The sequence below is a fragment of the Falco naumanni genome, chromosome 2 (genome assembly GCF_017639655.2).
Source record: "Falco naumanni isolate bFalNau1 chromosome 2, bFalNau1.pat, whole genome shotgun sequence".
Lineage (NCBI taxonomy): Eukaryota > Metazoa > Chordata > Aves > Falconiformes > Falconidae > Falco > Falco naumanni.
The window spans coordinates 69,658,846-69,681,795 of NC_054055.1; the positions used below are offsets into that span (position 1 = coordinate 69,658,846).

A 22,950-nucleotide genomic window follows, 5' to 3' on the forward strand; every position below is an offset into this window, starting at 1 on the left:
TTTTTTTCTTAATAAAGGAGAGTTTTTATACATCAATATCAGAGACAGGAACACAAATGTTTCCACTGGGATTAGAGCTCTGTGTTTCTCTATGTAACAAAAAGTGTCCTGGAGTGTCATCACTCAGGTAATTCATTCTGATATACATACACAAAGTGTCTTTAAAGTTGTGTAGAAAATTCTAGTGGATACCTTTTAATACAATCTTCTTACATTAAATGTCTTCACATACAGTGTGTTTTTTTGAATCTGTCCCTGAATTGAAACACTACATTTCTGGCTAGTTTGGAAAGAATTCTTTTCATAGCTGATGGGTACACGTGAGATAAAGGAATAACATATTCTCAGAGATATGTGTAAATGCAGCTATTTCAGTGGAATCATGGCTCCAACAGGGATTTTTTTAGCTTATTGCCTGCACAGGCAGTGGGGTGGTCTCAGTGGATGCCCTAAAGCTCTCTCTGTACCGTGAGAGCCCAGAGGACATTTTAGCTTCTGGGTTCAGGTATGTGCCCTAGCACATTACATTGTTACTCCTTGGTGGGAGAAGAACTAAATGCAAACCAGTTGCCTCCTTCCCACTCTTAATTCCTGATTTCCATAGGGAGAAACCTAGTCATGAAAGGACTACCCACATGTCTGGACAGACCCCCCCCCTTGGCTGTGTTACCAGGGTCTAATGTTGAAAGATGAGACAGAAGACTCCAACACAGAAGTTAATGCATAGCTATGATAACTAAGGATAACTTTTAGCCCACAGCATCATAATAATATGTTTGTGGGAAGGGAGGATTAGTCTCTCCCCACACTTTCCTTCCCATGCTGCGATGGTGGCCAACGTGATCACAGGGCTCCCTTAGGGAAAAGGCAAAGGGGGCAGCAACTCAGATTGGTAGGTCTGTCTCTTCTGGGCAGTGCCTGGAAGAGCCACAGAACTTTGCAAAACTACCACATCCTGCTTATAGAAGATACAATGCAGACCCTCATTTATGAGTGAAGACTAGGTTGACAGTATCTGCTTATGCTACTGGATATTTAAATCTAACCATTCCCTTCAGTACTCTTATTTTAAATATTGCTGAATGCAAAGACCTTTAAGGACAGGTGACTAATTATTACTGAGTCTGTACTCACCAACAAGGGATCATATTTGCTGTGAAGGGTTACAGCAGAAGTCAATGAAGTGCTGACACCTTACATAGCTTCTGTTCTAAATGCAGACCTAAAGGAGCACTGCCACAGATCTAAGATTTATGCCAGGGCTATGTGCACAAGCTGATGTCTGCAGCATGAGTTCCTGTGCTACGTTTTTCTTTCAGGAAGCTTATTTTCTGCTTATTTGTGCAGAAGCAATTTAGCAGGCAGTATACGAGCACTGCACTCCCGGGAGATAACGGTTGCTCAGAAGTTCACTTTTTAAAAAGAGATATTGCCTATGTCCCCAATATTTTCATGCTATTTTAGATTTATGGGGCACAAGATTGATTTCCTATTCTATTTACCTATTGTATTTTACATGATAGATAGGTTATTTTATTATAGTAGGCTGCAATAACAGATGCTTACTTATCTCTCAGCTGATAATGACTCCAATGTCCACATATGTCTTCAATACCGGCCTTCAAGTGATCCATCAACTAGAGAAATAAACATGGAAGAATTTTTAGTGGCCATTATGAGAAAATAATGTCACCAAAAATATGCAATTGTTAGCAGGATTTTGAGATTTTTTTCGTCGAAGGGTGTGAGTTAATTCTGAAAGCATCTACATTTCTCTAAAGATCAAGGCAAAGTTCCCACTGTGGCAGCTCCTATGCTTGGCTGCAGTGTCAATATTTTGATGGACGTGGCAAGTCTGTCAGTCTGCTCTCATCTAAGCATCACTCAGGCACATATAGGCCTGAGTAAAGGACTGTGTCCAATGGAAGATGACACTGAGCATCCAAATTGCCTGGTCCTCTTTGTCTACTGAGACCAAAAATTAAATTCTTGGTTCTGTCAACCAAGTTTCCCTTCTGCATGTGTGACATCTCCCAAAGGGGCACAGGGTCAGATACCCCACACCTTAACCTTTGCCTTGACCAACAGCCCTCTGAGGATTTTGCAAATTGTCATGAGACTGGTAAATTCATCTCTGCTAACTACCAGAATTTTCATCCATCTTCTGTGTGTTTGTAGCCTTATAGAAACAGACAGAAAAATGGCCAGTTCTTACATACATATTAAGTGGTGCTTTTAAACATAATTTTTTTTCAGGGTTAAATGTAAACATTGGAATAGTAAAAACAAAACACACTTCAAATTCAAATCAGTTCAGATGTTCTAATTTTGCTAATGTCTCTCTATGTGCTTAGTTTTAAGGCATAGTGTTTCTGTTAATTTCAAATACATTCTCTATTGTGAAAATGAAAGCATGTACATGTATTTTGTATAGTGTTGTTAACTCAGTTTGAGCACCTTTCTTTTATTTATATAATGGTAATTTGAGAGCCGAAGTAAATGTTTGAGAGGGGAAAAGATCATTACTCAAAATAACCTGAAACTAAATTTGCAGACCAATGGTTCAACTCATTTCAGTTCAATAAAACTTGATTAAAGACTTTTAAGGTTTCAGTGTGTCTAGAACCAGTCAAAAGATGGCAAAAAAGGGGTCTGACAAATCTAGCTGGGAAGGATGAGAAGTGCATTTTGTAAACTCTGCCTTCATGTTTCTCTCCTCCCATGGTCAAAAGGATCAAGAGGTAAGGGCTCTGCTATACCATGACACTCATGACACTTGTGGTACAATATTATAACATGATAGTTACTATGAATATAAATGAGATATTATATTTTAGAAAATTATGCCTAGGTTTTCCTCCCAATGTTGTTAAAAGCATTCGGTGTCCAAATATACTGAATGCCCGCGCTATCAAATGCCTCCCTCTGTCCAGTTCTTTTGGAATACAATTTCTCTTCTTTCTAGGATACCAGCTACTGATGTGAAAAAGACTTACTCGCACATGAATTTCTTCATTGATGGACTCCTTTTTGTTGGTCTTTTTAACATCTAGATATCTGACCAATGGTCCAATTGTGATCCCCTGCGTTTGGAACAATGAGCTGAATTGTTAGTTATCTTTTGGAAAAAACAGAAAGCAAAAGGATTCCATTTAAATCAATTAGGAAAGCTATGTCTTAGGTGCAAGAACAATCTACTAATTGTATGGAGAGCTACAGAGGAGGTCTAAAATTCAAAAACTCAAAAAAACCTACTCACCAGGCTTTTCTTAAGTGAGCTTATATTTAATGACATGTTTTAACCATGTAAAGTGATTCATTGCCAACTTTCTTCAAAACAGTCACTTGATAGAAAACATTATTTTTGTGAGATTCTTACACTCTTGAATCCTCTTACTTCAACATTTTCAGAATTAAAAATTTTGTGGATTTTTTCCACCTAGGAACCATTTCCAGCTGTTCACAATTCTTTACTGCACTGCTACAGAATAGCATTTAAAAAGGGGAAATAGAAAGAAAAGGGTTTTTCTGAAATTTTCTGGTGGAATCTAAGTGGCTAATCACAAGTGTGTAGTGTCCCATTGGCACCCTAGAGTATCAGAGAGATTGGTATGGGAAAACACAGAACATGGGATGCAAGACCTCGGGAAGATTCAGTTCTTCCAGGTAGAGCAGTGTAAGCCAAGTGGAATAACCCAAACCTCTGAAGTAGACACTTATTCTTACAAATCTGAATTATTAACTTTATTTTTCTTTAATATTCTTTCACGAAGGACTTCAAAATGTTCTCATTTGCTCTTCAGGATGAATGAAGATCAAATGAAAACCTCAAAAACCTTCATAGAACAGACGTAGTTCAGTCTGAGATACACTAGTAAAGAATGATTCTGGGCTGAAGCGTAGTTAAAATGCTTCTTAATTTAGAAACATTAGCAAGCACATGTGGAGTGAACACAGATTTGGGACACAAAATGCCCTTTTCCCTGAATATTTTAGAAGACGCAGGTTTTCAGTAAAGTCTTTCTGAAAAAGTTATTTAGTGATACCTAAAAAGCCCTGAAAGGGTAATTAGACAGTGCAGTGCTAAATCTAGCCTTAAAATATGATAGCTTGTCATAGTTTAAGAGTAAATTCAATGCAATCTTCACTATGAAGCTTTCCATCACCTCTAATACATGAAATCCATTAAGAAATACACTTACTTGGATGAACACAGTGAAATATATAACTACAAGAGTGGCAGTAATGAAGAGATTTTTTCTTGGGAAGAGATTCACTGGAAGCAAGAATGCAAGAGAGAAGCTGCTGGCTCCTCGAAGGCCACTGTAGGAAATAATGAGTTGGTCTTTGAAGGTGAAGGGATATGTTCGGAACTTGTTACTGATGTAGAAGAGAGCAAATACACCTAGCAAGGGAAAGAACCACAACTGTTATTAATCAAGAAGAAAAGGCAAATATTTAAAACAAAATATCTTGGCTCAGGCAGCTGTTGACAGACCTTTCTTTCAAATTTTTTGTTCTTGTAGCTTCTCTTTGACCAACTGCTGAATCTGTTTTGTGTGAAATAATCTCCTAGAAAAGACCACGGTTCCTAATTGCTTCAGGATTTAAATTCACTCATGCAGGTTAGAAGTGAGATTAGGTGAAAATATTTATGTTCTATATTTATGTTGCACAGTTCTTCTCCAATGTGTTCTGGAGACAAGACAAACCACTGGATGAGAGTTTTTTGTGTCTTCCCCTGCAATGTTTCCTGCTTTCTGCACAGTATCTGCCTAAAGTGTTTGAACAGTGCTTTAACAACAAGTCCTGTGGACAGGTTCATTGAAAAGCAGAGAGTAATAGCATTTTAATTTTTAATCCTCTGGCTTATTGTGCCTGTAATTCTATGTTTATTTCTCAAATTTCATTTTGCTTTTAATAAAAATTAAGATTAATCGGACAGCCTGTGGCTGTGTAAGGACTGCAGCTTTTCTTTATAGAGTAAATTCAGCAGTTTGCTCAATTTATTCTTAATCTTCTTCATCTTCCATAAGAAATTTGTAACTTATGTGTTGTGTGGAAACTGTTAAACTACTGAAGTAAAAACTGACAAATGCTGGTAATTACTAGTGTTATTTTACACAGCTGTCACTCATAAACTCAGTGGATTATTATAGGTAAGGGCAGTAGCACTATCTTGCTATGTAGGTTGCTGGATACTGCTTTATATAAGACCTTATTTGGCTACTTATAAATATGCTAGACATCAGCTACTTAGACTGAAACTGCATATGTGAGGTATCACCCTCAGGCCAATTCTCTTTATTTTATTCAAGCTTCAGAGAAAATGATGTAATCATTTTAGCAAACAAATTCAGCAGAAAATATTTTGGCCTTCCTCTGGAAAGCTCTAGCACTCCCCTTGGTGTTTGAGAGAAGGACAGACATTTAGCAGCAAAATAGCCTTTGTATCAGAAGAGGGCTTATTTCTGTCTTGATTGGAAGGATATTCCAATACAGACTCCAAAACTGAGCCTTTAAAAAATTAGAGGTCATGCTTGGCCCTGGATTAGCAAGAAAATATTTAATTACTTTATTTTTGCTGTCAACCCACAAGAATAGTATCACCTCTGTTGTTGAGTACTTAGGTCATCCTTATAGAATAGAGCTGTTCAGATGCACCTACTTGAACCTTCATAGGTTTCCCCTTTCCTCTTTTTCCTCTTGTTAAATGCCTTCCTCCAGGACTCCCAGGGTTAAAAGGTCTTGAAATGTGTATGGGCTTTGAGGGTCAAGCCAACGTCTTCTTCCTGCTCTGGTATTCTTTTTGACAGAGGGATAAGCCACCTGAGAGATTTAAGAAATAGCACCTTAACCTCAGATGTTTGATGCCAACACTTAGCTAGTCCCAAATGTTACCTTCAGAGTACTGCAGGCTGGAAAGGACCTTTAGAGGTCGTGTAGCCCAAGTCCCTACTCAAAGTCAAGCTAATCAGATCAGGTTGCTCAAAGCTCCAGTCAAGTCTTGAATGCCTTTGGATCACTGTCCATGTTAAGAAATGGTTTCGTACTGTCTAATCAGAATTTCCCACGTTCCAGCTTGTGTCTGTTGTCTCTTGTCCTATTGATGTGCACCTCTGAAAAATGTCTGGCTCTGTCTTCTCTCTTTCCTCTGATTGATTACTTGTAGAAAGTAATAAGGTCTCTCCTGTGCCCTATCTTCCCAAGGCTGCATGGAGTCAGCACTCTGAGACTTATCTTGTATGTCCAGTGCTCCAGCCTCTGACTAGGTTGGTGGCCTCTATTACACTTGATCCAGAACCTCCATGTCGTTCCTATACTGGGGAGCCCAGAACTGGAGAGAGCACTCTGGAGACAGCACACACTTCAACCAGTGCTGAAGAGAGGGGCAGAAACACGTCGCTGGACCTGCTAGCTACGCACTTACTAATGTAGCCCAGGACATGGCTGGCCTTCTTTGTCACAAGGACATAATTTGGGCTTGTGTTCAACCTGTTGTCTGCCAGGCCAGGTGCTTTTCTGCAGATTTGCTTACTAGGCTCCAAGCCTATACTGCTGCATGGAGTTATTCTAACCCACAGTCCTTGCATGTGCTCTTCTTGAACTTCTTCTTGCTGTCAGCCCACTTCTCCAGCCTGTCCAGATCCCTTTGAATGGAAGCTATTCAGAATATTGACTGCTCCCTGCAGTTTGGTGTCAGCCACTGTCCTGGTTTTGGCAGGCGTAGAGTTAATTTTCTTCCTAGTAGCTGGTACAGTGCTGTGTTTTGGATTTATCACGGGAATAATGTTGATAACACACTGACGGTTGCTAAGTAGTGCTTGCCCTAAGTCAAGAACTTTTCAGTTCCCCATGCAGTGCTGTGAGCAGGGGCACAAGAAGCTGGGAGGATGCATAGCCAGGACAGCTCGTCTGAACTAGCCAAAGGGATATTCCATACCGTGGAGTATCATGCTCAGGATATAAACTGGGAGAAGCTGACCAGAAGGGGCTGATCACTGTTCAGGGGCTGGCTGGGCATCAGTCAGCAGGTGGTAAAACAATTGTATTGTGCATCACTTGTTTTTAGTGGGGGGAGGTATTTCTCTTTCTCTTTTTGTTGTCTCCTTTTTCATTACAACTACTATTACTACTTCCACTACTACTATTATTATATTTTATTTAAATTATGAAACTCTTCTTATCTCAACCCATGCATTTTAACATGAATAGTTAGAAGTTTAGAATCTTTCTGATTCTCCTTTCCCTTTCACTGAGGGGGACGGGCATTGAGCAAGTGACTGCATGGTACTTCATTGCCAGCTGGGGTTAAACCACAACAGCCACAAACTTTCCCAGTGTGCATTCTATTCCATCCTCCAGGCCATTAATGAAGACATTAAAATAATATTGGTCCTTGTACTGAGCCCTGAGGGATGCCATTAGCCACCAGCTAGACCAGTATTTTGAGCCCAGCGGTCTAGCCAATTCCCTTCCCACATTATCAACCACTTCAGCTGGCCAAAATCTTGTCTTTGAAGTCCAGGGTTGTAATTCTGCTGTTTGTTGTCTTGCTCACTCCTCTCAGGATCTTAGCATCCACAGTTGCATGGTGACTGCAGTTAAGGCTGCCCTCAGTCTTCACATCTTCATCCATTTCTTCCTTTGTGAGTGGTGGAGAAGACAAAGCATATTCTCCAGTTGATTTATCAACCAGTCTCCAGCAACTATCACTGGCTGTTTCCTCTCAACCCCTTTTTGCCTTCCCCTTCAGGGCACAGCTGGCCCTGATGAATCACCTGACAGTTCTTGTTCCTCCTCCATACTGTAGCAGATGATGTAGAGCCAATGACCAGACCTCAAGTCTGGGCTGTGTATATAAAGGGAATATAGACAAGGGCTGAATGCTGGAGGAGGTGGTGGCAGGTGCCCAGTGCAGAATTCTGCCCCACAGGATGTTCCAGAGGAGCCTTCTTTGATTATAAATGAAACGTGGGGGAGCTAATCTACGTACTTAGCCAAGGCAGGTGCCTAAATTTCAGTTCTTAGAACGTCTCCTCCAAGGCCATCTCATGGAATATTTGGATTTCTCCTTTTCTTTAAAAAAATGAAAAATCCCACTGAGATTCAAAAGACCTGTTATTAAGATGGCTAATTCAGGCACACAGAAGTTAAATTGTCAGAAATAAGGTTGCCTGCATGATTGTATTTTTGGCCCTCTCATGTGTACTACTTCCAAAACATCTTTCATTACAAAAGCATCATTCCCTCATATTTTTAACTAAATTTAAGTGGCAGTAACAGTGGCTGAGTAGGATGTGTTCCATAATTCAACACCTCTCCAGGAGTAAATACATTTGCTTTCTACTGCAGCAGTTGTAACTTAAACTGATGCAGAATATTCAGGTCCAAAAAAAATGATAGTATAATTTGTCGGCAACAAGTCCAAACCAGACACTTATATAGCGTAGTGACAAAACAGACTGTAGATGCTGAGGAAATAGGTGAACAGAGCTCAGAACATGGGAAGGTTTGCAAGGTTTTGTAATTACCGTCTCCTGAAGGCTCTGCTGAAGACACCACTAGAGGGTTGGTCTGACCATTAGGCGATTCCTTCTTTTCTTTTGTCAGGTAGAGTGTGTCATGGTTTAACTCCAGCTGGCACTGGGGTTTGGCTGGACAGTACTAGTAGATGAAAGAGAAGGTGGCAATGTGTTGCCTCTGCTCCCACAGTTGCAGTAAATTGGCTAACAGGCATTAAAGCAGCTCCTATGAGAAGTTTGCCAGGACTGCTACCACCTCCAGAACACCACCAGCCTTCCTATTGCTTCTTTTTTTCAACATTACTGTAAATCCATCCTGAATATTAGGACAAGATGAGAAATTGTGTCCCACAGCTTGTGTGACATCTTTTATAAACTTCCCTGCCCATGCTGGAGGAATCCCAGTCTCATAGATTGGGGAGTAGGAGACCCTCACAGGAACAGGGAGATTCTGTGTGTAGAAATGGAGTCACTTCAAACAGGCACTCTTTTCTAGCAGTTTAAAACTTCAGAGTTGACTTGTGAGGAACAGTAGCATAGTGTGGTTGACCTAGATGTGGTATAAGGAAGGAAACGGTCTCCCTTTCAGTTATCTATCAGCACTAATTTTCACCTTCCCTCTTTTTCAATGCCTCTGGCACTCCTGTCCCAGGACCTTTAGTGTCATAGCACCAGAAGTGTGGTGATGTACATTATCTAATTAGTAAGCGAATTACAGTATGTAAATGAAATCATTATGATGCCCACTTACTCAAGGGCATATAGTTTACTAAGATGTAAGCATCTATACAGCCATAATCATGGCAATATTTTACTATTGCTAAAATTACTCCATTCTCACCAAATCATAAAGTCTGTGCTTAAAGACTGGCATACAGATTTCTTCAGGGCTTCTTCCCCCTTTTTCTCCATGTGTACATTTGTGAAAATAACTTGTCAGTAAATAAACCTGGTAAATTCATTATTGAACTGGTTATGCCAGTCTGCACAGACTTTTCTAACATACCTTTGCACCAAAAGGTATGTTCTATCAGAGATGCAGAGAAAGCTGCTTGCAAAAGTTGACTTACTCAGTGTCCGCCAAAGGAGACAGAAGAGCAAAGTGAAACAAATGAAGGCCCAGTTCCAGTCGTGGTTTTTCCCCACTGTGGACACTCCCATGAACACAAAAATCAAGGTCTCACTGACGCTGCTCAGCATCTTCATGAAATACTTTATTGTAGTATAGGAATTCTGGGAAACATTCTCCTCCACGTATTTTTTCATTGTCACTGCACAGGCTGTCATCCTGTACCAGGCAAAACATCAGAGATCAGCCAAAATCTGTTTTTCTTTTCATGTAAGAACGACCTCAGCCTTCATTGCCTGCACTCTACCTCATCACCCTGTGACCTTCCTAATATCAAGAAACATTTTATTTCTTCAGTAACATTAGCTATTTCATTAGATAGGAGAGCATCTTCATTCAGCTTTACAAATCCATTTTGCATGCAGGAAGAAGGAAGCAAACCAGTCAGCCTTCCAGATGAGGAAGTGAGGGTATCGTGTTCCAGCTGAGTCCATTTTATCCTGAATGCCTAACACATAAGTCACCAAGCATCAAATATTTGAGTCTCAAAGAAAGGGCAAGTCCTACCAGCCTACGGATAGATTACTCAGAGGGACAGAACCTGCCTCTTAGTGATCTTCTCCTTTGAGGTGGTGGTGGTAGAACACGGTGGTAGTCCTATGCTGGGTTCAAAGCTCCCAGTGGCTCCCTGCCAGCTGGCTTGCAGATCAGCAGAGCCAGGGTAAATCTTCAGTGACTCTCCACCCACAGCAGCCCACTGCTGTGCCACAAGGGGAAATTCAGTTATTCTGCAGAGGTGTCCTTCCCCCCTTTTAGTTACCCAGGGTGTGGAGAATATGCCTAAGGAAACAAAGCAGTGTTTTGCACCTCTTCACTGTTAATGAAGACTAGAGCCTTCCTCAGAGGCATCAGCAGCCACCCAGCACAGATGCTGGCCACAATCACATGGAGCAGTAGTCTTTGAGCAGCCTTACTGAAGGGGGTTTCCTCTTCCCCCCTTTGTTTTCCATAGTCATAGGTGATAGATTGAGTGCTATGCTAGTAACATATTCCATCATCTAGTTCTACTGATATTATTTTAGTCTTTGGGAGCTTCTTGTGATGATATTTTTCCAGACTTGTGAATTCAGAGAATGCTGACTGTTCATTAAATAACCCTTTATCTAGTTTCTGTTCATTTAATTTCCACTAAAGAAATCTCAAGGGTATTCTGGTGAGGCTGAGACATTTAGCAGGTCCAAGGACACTCTAACATAAGGCCATTAGGCATTAATGTTTAATACTGTTGACTTTCAGAGACACATGTATAATAGACTTTCATGATCCAAGTGAAAAATGAATGAATTCCTCAATAATTCAGAAGGGTGACAATAAGTTCCCATCTCTAAAACAAGCAACGATTTCCTTAATGAAGCAGTAAGAATAATAAATCCCAATTATATTAACCTTCTTCTATTACTAATCATTTCAGTATTCTAATGAAAATAGGAAGCAACAGAAATAAAGAGCTATGTAGTCTAGTGTAATGAATAGGCAGGGAAGGAGTATTTTGGGCAGTGCAGGTAGGAAAGGGTCCATATGGTATTAATGCTCACTACATAGTAGGTGTAACCCTGTTCAACTAAAGTCACCAGTCACCTCAATCAGACCAGCTGGGTTGGATATGCAAAACATACTACAAGACTCATCTGCTTTGTCTAATTGCTCAGAAAAACATTATCTCCTGTCTAACTACTTATTTGATGCAGTCAAATATTCAAATTTTGCTTCCCAGGGCCATCCTGCAAAGGTTGCTTTTACAAAGCAGATCCTTCTGTGACATTGAACAAATTGGGGAGAATGAAAAAGCCTGGAGAAAAGAAGGGCCTGGGAGACTTTTATTGCAGCATTTCAGTACTTAAAGAGGGCTTATAAGAAAGATGGGCACAAACTTTTTAGTAGCACCTGTTGCGATAGGACAAGGGGTAATGGTTTTAAACTAAAATATTAAGGTAAAATTAGACTAGATATAAGGAAGAATTTTTTTACAATGAGGGTGGTGAAACACTGGCACAGGTTGCCCAAAGAGACTATAGATGCCCCATCCCTGGAAACATTCAAGGTTGGGTTGGACAGGGCTCTGAGCAACCTGGTCTAGTTGAAGGTGTCCCTGCTCATTGCAGGGGGGGGGGGATGAGATGATATTTAAAGGTCCCTTCCAATCCAAACCATTCTGTGATTCTATAAATCTATAATTGTACAATTCTAGGAAATCATAATTCAACAAGTGGAGGTGAATAAATGCACCTGTCTGGACATCAAAAGCCAGATGCTTGTATTTGTTTAGGTTTAAACCTCAATAAAGGGAACTCCTTTCTGGAGCACCAAAGCCCACAGGACCTGGCATGCAAGCTCAGAGCCAACACAGGCCATGCAAGGCTGCTGCCACCCACCAGCTGGTCACTGAGCCTGAAGCACCAGCAGCTCTAGCTGGAGCATTTGACACCATCAGGTTCTCCTTTCTTTACACGTCATCCTCCCGAGGGGCTGTTTGGTGTGGTATCTTTGAAACTCACCTACCAGCAGTTTTCTTATAAAATTTCTCACTTCCACTCCTGTTCTTTTTTCTTCAGTTAGAAGAAAACTTTCTTCTTTCCTGCTTTCCTTTCCTTCTGCTGCCCTCCTTCCTTCCCACAGTACTCACCCTATCAGCATTTATGTCAACAGACCTGCCGGCTTTCTGCAGTGGGCAACCATGCCATCACAGCACTTTAAGGAAGCAGTCCCCAGCATTACAGCAGTATCAAGCTGTCCTGACCACATCAAAATATGATCGTCAATATCCACATACATGAGTATATGTATCCTTATGTGCTTGACGTTCTTGGTTGTCTGGTTTTGCCTGGTTTCAGTTCTAGTGATGTTGTTCAAATGTAATGATTCCAGCAAACTGTCTTAGAGCTGATGTTCACAGCTCTATGCAAAAGGAAGAACTCAGATGTTCTTTATTACATTTCCTATACTCCTTAGTTTCCATCTCTCTTGTAATCTGATGGTGATGCTGCTTAGAAATAAATACAGATACAGTGATTTGTTATCAAATCATTCTCTCATTCTGCTGATCTTATCAGAGGCAGCAGATGGTGGCAGCACTAGTCATTTTACCCACATCTTGCAGTATTTTTTACCGCAGGCAAAACCCTAAAATAATTTTAGTGCAAACATGCACTCCTCAGTAGTACATCTATGTCTACGCTGACTGTGGGATTGCTTTTCCTAGTTAGCACTACATTTTACAGATGCCTTAGAAAACATCCACTGCAGATCTCTAGGCCAAAGACTGAAAATGCCTTTATTGTACCAACCTTGAGCAAACCCCCTCCTCAAAACAATGCCAATTCCCTCAAGAGGGCATCCAAAAAACCATAAAGGATACTCACGCCAAAATGCCGGAGATGTAAAGGGTTTCAGCAGACAAGTATGACAGGTAGCTGAACATGAAGACCAGCAGTGGTTCGATAGCAGAAACGTTGCGGGTGAATCGAGTCATGAGTGCTGACACAAATCCAAAGACGATGCCAAACAACATGCCACCCAGCCCCACCACGAAGAAGCGAGCAAAGCCAGCAAAGACATCAACGGATTCAATTTCTTCATACCTGTGCATCTGGGTGAAGGCGATGAAAATGTTATATAAAACCTACATGTGAAAATAAGGAGACAACAGTCAGATAACTTTCTGAACCTGGCAGGCTTACTCTTTTCATAGCATGGGGGGGGTGGGGGTGGATGTATGCCTGAAATTCCTTTACACAGCTCAGCAAAGTTGCAGTTGAAATCTCAGCTAGTTCTTAACAAGTCCCAGAATTAAAGATCTGTTAAGTGTCCTGAAAAATAGCAAAAAAACAGAAGGGTAGATGGGTATGTAATAAAAGTAAAACTCTGGGGGATCAAATGCAATCAAAGTAACTGAAAAATACTCATGTTTTTTCATTTTCTGAAGGTAAACTTAATTATTGGTCTTTGTAGCAGATGTTGAGAGACCAGCTAGGTACCTTACCAACCCGAGGCTCCCCCCCCCACATTATTTTTCTGACTCAGGATGGGGCAGGGCAGTGACTAAGAATCACACTTTTGAATTAAATCCCATTTAGGTTGTCTGTATGATCAGTAGACTGGACACACTTCATTAGGTGGACTCTGGAATGTTATGTGTTTTTCAATAGTACTTGACACATAAACCCCATGAAACATTACCAGAATGGGAAATGAAGCAGGAGAAGGAAGGGAAGGGAAGGGAAGGGAAGGGAAGGGAAGGGAAGGGAAGGGAAGGGAAGGGAAGGGAAGGGAAGGGAAGGGAAGGGAAGGGAAGGGAAGGGAAGGGAAGGGAAGGGAAGGGAAGGGAAGGGAAGGGAAGGGAAGGGAAGGGAAGGGAAGGGAAATGGTAGCCTAGCTTTCATATTGTCTCCAGCTAGAAAAATACAGCTTCTCTGTCCTCACACGTTTGGGGTTTGATGCTACATAATGTTCTTCCCAGGAACTCTGTGTCAATCTCAAAGCGGGAACCAAAAGCTGTGGCACTCTAAATGGCCTAAAGACCCTTCACACATATATTTTGACTAGAAAGCTTGAAATGATGAAAAATAAAAAACAGTGTCAGATTAGATGAAAGAGTTCATTTTCTACATTATGTAATTTAGTCTATAAAGATATTTTAATTTAGTTTAGAGGAGATAAGTTTACCATACTTCTATTAATATTAATTTCTTTCCTGCAGAAATACATGATGAAAAATCTTCAGTATATTGCACTTTCATCCATCTTTTAGAAACTAATAGGAAGTTTCCACAGTAATGAGTGGTGTAGTAATAAAAAGGTCTTATTGCTGACAGTCGGTTAACATTAAGTCCTGACAGATCTGTTACAGGGAGTGTGTAATGCATGAAAGTCACCTTTCAGTTTGCAAGAGAATTTTGGGAACATCTAAAGATACCAGGTCTCCAAAGCTGGTGCACCAAAGCATTAATTCAAAAATGCAAAACAGACCAAAATCATTTTCCTTATCTGGTTTTCTTTGGTCTTTCTTCTTCGTATAGTTAATTCCAGAAGGCTATTAAGAAGATTAAAGCAGATATTTTCAGGTAGAAGAGCCAAGCTTATTAGGATAATAATTATTCCCCAGCTACTATCTAATCTTAAATTGCTGCTGGGCATATATGACCTTGAGCTGTCACACAGCCTGTTCTCCAGAAAGATCATTGCTAGTGTTTTGGGGGGACAGACAAAGCACAACAAAATGTTTCATGTGAGAAAATATCCAGAGCTTCTTTTTCCTGATGAATATGTATGAAATTAGGTTCTTCAGTGGCAGATAAGGAAAAGAGGGTTCATCTCTCCGCAGTAAGTAAACCTTACTGTACTTACCATATAGCTTTTAATTACAAAACCTGTTTCTGTTCCCCCTTTCTTGCAGACTTCAACCTGTTTTGAATACATGATTCTTTATAAATGATACCAAGGCATGAATCTATGCTGACTTATGAATAAAACAAATTACACTCAGCAAATGATAGTAAGTTTTTCTCCTTTTTTCTAGTTCCTAAAGCGTTTATATGATATAACTGAATTGGCATTAAAATAGAAATTATGGAAATGCGACATAGTTCTCATTTTTTTTGTAACATGCTTTGTGGGAGTAAACTGTTCTGCACAGCATCCTGCACTGCATCATACAAGCGAGGCTCCATGTAACTGCTGCTTGGATAAGTTACATTGCAGTGTTTGTGCCAGTAAACAGAGTACTATAATTCTTTATATGGTAGAAAAGCCTGAATCAGCTCAAGATGCCTTTGTTCACCCAACAAGAAGGGATGGATTGATAGCTGGCCTCATTTAACAACTCTGAGAATGTCATGCTTTGGGTTTTTTGGAGGGGATATTACCATGTAGTGGTGTACCACTGGGTGGCTATTAGAGCCAGGGAGAAGAAGAGGCAGTGTGACACTGTCATCCACAGGGGACCTCCCCAGGGACTGGTCCCTGCTCCAGTTGTCTATGATACGAGCATTGCAAATATCATCCACATCAGAAGCATTGGAAAAAAGATTTTCAAGCGACTGCCTTAAACACCAACACAGGCAGCCTTCATAACTCTTCTCTTTCCACCGTGATAGCTCTTTCTGACCACATGCACTTAATTTTAGTCTAAACACATAGGTCAGCTTCAACAGCAGGAGAAATATCTCCATCCTCCTCCCTAGCACCCATACAATCCAGTAGTCAAAGGCTTCCTCAGTGACATCAGAGGGGTAAATTCAAATACCTTTAAATAAAAAAATCAATTTTATGTGGGTCTCCATCATGCAGTAGGTTTATTTAATTGCTATGCTACTGCACACAAAGAAGAGAAGGCACCATTAGATAGCAGTCTAAATAGTCACTGCCACTTAATTTGGAATACAGCATGATGTATAGGTGTTCTCAGTGTTTCTAAAATCAAGCCTCAGAGATGAAGTAGTCAGAGGAAAGAATCAATTTCCTGTTGCACACAGGTGCTCAGCTCCTCTTGAGATAGGAACGGTCTGTGTATATGCAGGAGCAGAGCTTCAGATGCCTGAAATACTTTGCAGCAAAATCAGGGTCCTCCACCTCTGTTCAGGTTTAAATGAAATCCACACTGGATTTACCCACATCACTGTTTTGAACAGAGCTTTGGAACTCCCCTAATGTATGATACTTGCTAGGACCAGTCCTGTTGCTGTTTGTACTATTCTGATGCTAACAGTCCACTCAGAAGCAACCAGTAAAAGAAGCAATGAACAGGACCTGGAGCCTTGTTCCATCCACAGGCATGGCCCTACTGAGGCCCTATATGGTCCTACAAATGAGTAGAAAGGGTAAATTAGCCATTTTTGTCCCAGTCCCCTACATCAAAGGCATAACCCCTAAATCATCATTCTAATTCCACAGTATGTTATTTTGTGATTTTTTTATACAAGGATATTGAACTAAATATAGGAGAGGGAGTTATTGTTGCCTCAAATATAACACACAAGTCCAGCAAATTTTATACCAGTTTTTCCTGCTAGGGGAAAAAATGGTCAAGCTGATAAGCAGACTGGAGAGAACCAGCAGATACTTGTATTTAAACAATCAAAAATATGTATGCTTAATATATTTTGGTGATATTATCTTTTTAAACACAGAGTTAACTCAAAGGAAACTGTTAAGAGAGGAACAGGGAGGAAATGGTAAGATAAGACACCCGAGATAAGCAGTTTTAAAGCCTTTTAAAAGGAAAGGGGGGGGGGTATCAGAGAGGAGAAAGTAACCTACTGGGCTCCATCCAGGTGACAAATACTTCAGACTTCTCAAACATGAAGCCAGGTAGAGATTTGGAAAATTTGAATGCCCAGAAAATATATGAGAGGTGGTCAATGTGGAGATACATCAGCAGGAGCTGACAAACTGATTGCAACATAGCTGCTGGGAGAAGATTCCCCAAAGATGAGGGTACATGGGGCAAAGGCAACTCACAGTGGTGTGGCCAACGCTCCCCACGTACAGTCCTTTCATCTTTTTTGCTATCACACTTAGTGGTGCTGAGAAATGCCTAAATACCACTGTTTTTAAAGGCTTTCTGTCACTACACGGATGCAATAACAGGATCCTAACTGAAAGATCATGTAAACACCATTATGAGTTGGATCCCACATCATAAATAACAGCTGAGAAAAAAGGGAAGGTGAGGTAGTGAGCCAGTCAAAAAAAAGGATGAAACAAGCTCTTCCAGAGTGAAGAAGACATATTACTTTTTGAGGTCTGCACTTGAAGGAACCAAAAAGACAACTGGAAGTGATAGATGCATTGGGGAATTTTTTGTTACAACTATAACGCATAAACAGTTTCATTTAAAGCTGAGTAACATTTGTCCCTTGGTTCTACATCAGCCCTGATTCACCAAGGGGAACAATTTATGATCAATAGGCTGTGACTGCAAGAATTTATTTCATTCCTTTTCCTTTTCACATTACTCATAAACTGCACTTCTCCCATGAAGCCTTTCAACAATGAACTCTGTACAGACTTTACAAGTCCAAGTTGTGCTGTACCTCATGTATAACAGTACCTGAATAGTTTTTATATATTTTAGATTCCTGTGATTTAAATTCTGTAAAGATCTTATCTAGCAAAACTCCTTAACCTGCAGTTAACTTGGAGCACAAGAGCAGTCCTGTTTGTTTCTGAGAAATAACATCTCCTGCTTGAATTTCTTTCTTGAAAAATACGTGTGTTCTAAGTGTTTTTGTCAATTGTGTTTTACAGCTAGAATTTCAGGTTGCTCCAAGTTTTCATAGAAATAATAAGGAATGAGGAAAAGTATTAGCAAAAGGAGCTCTGTAAAAACAATTTTTTCATATAAAAAAATAAAAATAAGAAGCATTGTTTCTGGACACTTAAGATAAGATAGCCAAGAAAGGTGAACATTTGTCAGATGTCAGGTTTTTTACTGCTAGAAACAGAGTTATGCAAAGTTATTAGTGGCTTCTGGAATTCCTCTCTAGGGTCTCTGGGGAACTTCCCAGAAACGGCTGGAGAAGCGCAGCCTCCAGAGGTTGTCCGTGTCTGGCTTTTTGGGGGGGTTGGGTTTTTGGTTTTGTATTTGGTTTTGGTTTTGGTTTGGTTTGGTTTGGTTTTTTTCCCCAGAGGGCTCTCTAGAGCACATGAAAAGGCAGGGTCTCTATCAGTACCCTCGTTGCCTTCAGTCTTTATGTGGTACAATTTTCTATTTGTTTGCTTCACAATGTCAAGAACATTCCTAGGTCTTACACTGATCCTCACAGCAAGATCAGCTATAGCTTTTCTATTCACTTCAGGGAATACAAGAGCAACATGTGTATGTGTATGCGTATGCTTCCCTCTTCCAGCAGCTCTAAACTAATACGTTTTTGAAAGAGTTAATGTAAGATGTACTCTTTACATACATTGAAATTACTTCAGTGTAATGGAGTGGAGTATCCATAGAATAATGTATCTAGGAACTCCTCAAAGCTGCTTTAGTCCTGTGCCAAATAATCCTACAAGCCACAAGAACCCAAAGAGGGGAAGACAATGAGTGGAAAGAAACTCACCACAGTTATGCCATCATTTAGCAATGACTCTCCAAAGATCATCATGTAAAGCTGCTCGTTAACGGAGGCTTCTTCAAAAACTACCAGAGCAGCCACAGGATCCACAGCTGAAATCATGCTGCCAAAGAGGAGGTTCTGCAGCAGGTTCAGGTCTGTCAGGCCAAAGGCTTCAATCTGGCAGATTCCGTAGAGGGAGAGGCCAATCCCAAACGAGTTTAGCAGAGATCCCAGCACAGACCACCACAGGATGGACCCAAAGTTCTCAAAAAATGGGCGAGTTGGCATGAAATAACCCTCCTCCAGGATGATGGGTGGAAGGAGATACAAGAAGTAAATACTTGTGGTCATCACCGGTGGAGACTTGTGATCAGAAGCATAGATGATTGCTCCTACCAGTGCTCCAATGGCAATCAGGATGCAGCTTTCGGGCATGAGTCTTGGTAATCGGTGATAGAGATGGAAACCTTGAATAAAACATTAGGGTATTAGTCAAGTTTAGATTAACCTGATGTCAGACTGATGTTTTGCCTGCCTTCGAAGACTTTGTCTTTAGACAGCCAGGTTTTGCTCTTAGGATTATGAATGTAAAAACAGGCAGTATTGTTCCCTTTAAAATGAAATATTTCCAGACTTGTATCACTAAAGCAGGGGAACAGTTTGGTCATGAACCTTTTTTCTTCCCACTCCCCAGGTCTCAATTGCTGAGCAAATGTGCCTGAGTCTAAGCTCCACTTCTAGGAATGCAGAAACCTCTTTGAAAACATGCCTCACAATTTGGAAAGAAAATATTCAAGAATCCTTGCTGTGCAATCACTACTACCAAGCCTTTGGGGCACAGAATTGTCCCTCCATCTCAAAGAGACCCCTGTCCCTGGCTGCAGGTTCAAAGGAAGATCCCCCCAGTGCTGAGGCAGGTCCCTGGCTGCAGAGCTCCTGCTGGATTTGGGACCAGGGACCTGGAGAAACCCAAGGGAGCAGGGAGCAGCTCAGGTACCATGGTCTACTCAGCTTCCTCCACTTCCAGCACTCTCCTGAAGCATGGCATGGACTCCAGGTGATCCACAAACAGAGGCAGTGAGTATTCACTCAACAAAATATCCAAAGCAGCAGGAATGAAGCGACAGTAACACAAGGCTTTGTACAAGCTGATTAACCTCACTTTTCTGGGAAAACTTCTGTTCCTCCAAAAGGTAAACAACATTTTGTAAAGAGGCTTCTGAGTCCATTCGCTGAAAGAAAACCAGTGATTTCAGCAGAGCTGGAAGAACTATCAGCAGCCTCAACATTATCTCAGATATTTTCTCAATTATCTGAGAAAGTAATGCACCCTAAGGGATTTTTTTTTTCCCTTGCTAGAATAAAGGCTGAGTCTACAGTAGCAAATTAAGCAGGCCAAAGACTTTTCCAAGCAGAAAGGTTCAGCTTGCATCCGTACAGCCAAATTCTCTTCCCTACCCCAGCATTCTCTTCCCTACCTCAGCAAAAAGTGGTCATATCCAAACTGCCTGTGGGAACAGATCCTGGACCACAGCCTGCCTGGGCACTGCCTGGGAGAAGGCTTGTCGGCACGGGCCAGAGCCGAGCAGGAGCACACCGAACTGAGGTGATATGGACAGTCACGCACAGCTGAAGTCAGCTCACAAGCACAAAGGTAGCCAAGCTGTGTTATGGAAAAAGGGCTACAGTTACTGTATAAATGTTGTGGGTGTGAAGCTCCTTCTGCCTGTTTTAGCGTACTGCTACTGCAACTGCATTCATATAATCTTCCCATCAGACATCAATACTGATACCAATACTAAGATAACATCTAGCAATGGCTCATCTAGTCTCTATACCAGGAACTGTGTAATCATACTGCAAATGAGAAGCGCTTCTACTAGAAATGTAAGGAATTTTCCAGAATTTACAAGAAAGACTATGAGGCAGACTAAGAAACCTATAAATCCAATGGCTGTGTCTCCATACCTGAAGCTAGGTAAGCCTTCGTCCCATAACTCTAGAAACTAATGCCGTGACTGCATTTCTGTGACCCTCAAATTAACAATGTTCAAAAGTAAAGGAAAAAAAAATATGTTTATGAAATTGAAAATAATTTATTTAGGAGACTATTTGTACCAAAAAGTATGTTAAGATCATAAATCTACTCATCTCCTTTTTTAATTGAAAAAGTAATGTTCAAATCTTCTGTCAGTTTTACAGAATAAGGGAACTGTCTTGCTTTTCAAGGTCTCAGAAATGTTTCCCACCCTAAAATCTTAAAATAGAGAAAGAAGAAAATATGTGAATAAAACACTAAAAATTTGTAACAGTTTGGAAAAGTTCTTCGGTGGGTAACTCGATTATTGAAACTAACTCTTTCTTCCAAGTAGATCTGAAGTCAACAGCCCCACGCTTTCCATCAAAAATAATATTATTTGAAAACTCCCAGCTAAGGAACAAGTCTGCTTGGGAGGCATCACACAGTTCTTCTAAAGTATCTGTTTCTTGCTCAAAACAAGAACATTGAGTAGATTTGCCATATGGCAAGTCCTGTGCTTTTATGGATGATGAATAATGAAATTGATCAATATGCTTACTGCTAACACACTCTGCTGATGCCATAACAACACATTTGATTTGTGAAAAATTTTATTATTATTTTAGCAGTGAAGACATTTGTTTATAGGAATTGGATTGAGATCATCAGCTATTATGAAACTGGCGAATCATGGCCCATGGCAACAATTTTTGTCAATCGTGTGACTATGACATGAAAAATATTTATCTTCAGGCCACCTCCAGAAAGTCATCAGTCCCACCTACTAGCCTGTTCTATAGTAATGTTTGAAAATCCCATGGAAAGATCAAACAAACAGGGAAATCACATGCGTGCAGCTCTTCACCTTATTTTCATCTTCATTTATTTGCTATTGCTGCATGAATGCTGAATGGTCAAAATAGTTTGAGCACAGCCATGCAAACCTGTAGGACACATGGTGATCCATTTTTGCTATGTTAATCACAGTCCCTACTTCTCCCTGAGTTGTCTGTCTTCATTCAGATAGCTACATGGAGCTCTAATAGAAGCTAGATGTATTGATATGTATTCAAAAGGCACTTACCCTACATCTCCGCAAGCCACACCCTCTTAGACTCTCAGTCCCTCTCCTCCAGTATTACTTTTTGAGCAACTTTAAGGAGCAAACATGCAAAACAAAGACTCACAGGGAAATGCTTCCTATTATTCACACAAAGGAAGAATTATTCCCACTTTTCTCCCCAAAATTCAACATACTTGAAGTCTCAGCCTGGTGTTACTGATTTCTACAGCTGTGGCAAATTCTGCTATCTTGTGATGTTTGTAGCCTAGAAAAAGGGATGGACAGCACTGTGTAGGGGAGCTCTGTTGCTACTCACTAACATTGATAAACCCATGAGACATGAAAATTAGGGGTCATATATTTACTTAAGTAATCTGGAAGCATTCAGAGATGGAATTTTGTCATTGTCATGGTAGTGAACACACCTGTTCTTTTGAGGACAGAAATTGTAAAAACAGTCCCAGCTACAAAAATGCATGGAAGATACTTGGTTAGATGGTGCATATTTAACCTCTTGCCAAGGTAGGAGGTCCCAAGATCCCATATTCTACTTACCTATTTTTGCAAGAGAGGCAAGGAGGATCCAAAGGGTAACTTCATAGGGAATTTGCACATAGTCATAGTCCACTGTGAAAACATGTAGCCTTGTATCTTGTGAAGAGTCAACAGCTCCCCCATGATCAGATTCATACTGAGGCAAGAAACTCTTGCCCGGGTTGGGCTCATCCACAGTAGCAGCAGCAGAACAGCATACCAGACTCAACAGGGACAGCAACCAGGTTAAAAGCTTTGCATGTGCAAGTGCGGCAGAGCCCATGTCTGGGGCCATGACTTTTTTATTACAGGTAGAGCATACAGTGGGTGCATGAAGGTTTGCAACGCTCACTCCTGTTGATTCGCGCTGCTCATAGACTTCTTCCTCAGGGCTGCTTCATTTGCCTGTTAAAGGTCATTTTAAAAGTCCTAATGTGCCTGCCCTGTTCCTTGTATTACAGGCGGGCCTGGAGTTTGTATGAAGATACCGGTTCTGCAGGTTCCTCCGACCCAGATAAACCTTGGCCACAGCATCGCCCTGTTAAGGAATAAAAAAGCCCTTTCTAACTATGTTATTTATCCAGCTGCACTGATTTTTTTTCCCACTGTCACTGAAAAAAAAAAAAAAAAAA

The 22,950-nt window shown here is 40.7% G+C and overlaps 1 protein-coding gene across 1 annotated transcript in view; it reads right to left on the reverse strand.

The window, feature by feature from the left end:
• The window catches only part of SLC9A4 (solute carrier family 9 member A4), a 37,163-nt gene extending 14,535 nt beyond the window's left edge, over positions 1-22,628 (reverse strand). Inside the window, exons 1-7 of the mRNA XM_040584059.1 lie at positions 22,340-22,628; positions 18,705-19,168; positions 13,014-13,273; positions 9,596-9,813; positions 4,203-4,405; positions 2,997-3,083; positions 1,567-1,637 (exon numbers count right to left, since the gene is read on the reverse strand). Coding sequence (XP_040439993.1) covers positions 1,567-1,637; positions 2,997-3,083; positions 4,203-4,405; positions 9,596-9,813; positions 13,014-13,273; positions 18,705-19,168; positions 22,340-22,613 — 1,577 coding nt within the window. The 5' untranslated portion in view covers positions 22,614-22,628. The remainder of the gene's footprint in view (positions 1-1,566; positions 1,638-2,996; positions 3,084-4,202; positions 4,406-9,595; positions 9,814-13,013; positions 13,274-18,704; positions 19,169-22,339) is intronic.
• Between the last annotated feature and the right edge of the window lie 322 nt (positions 22,629-22,950).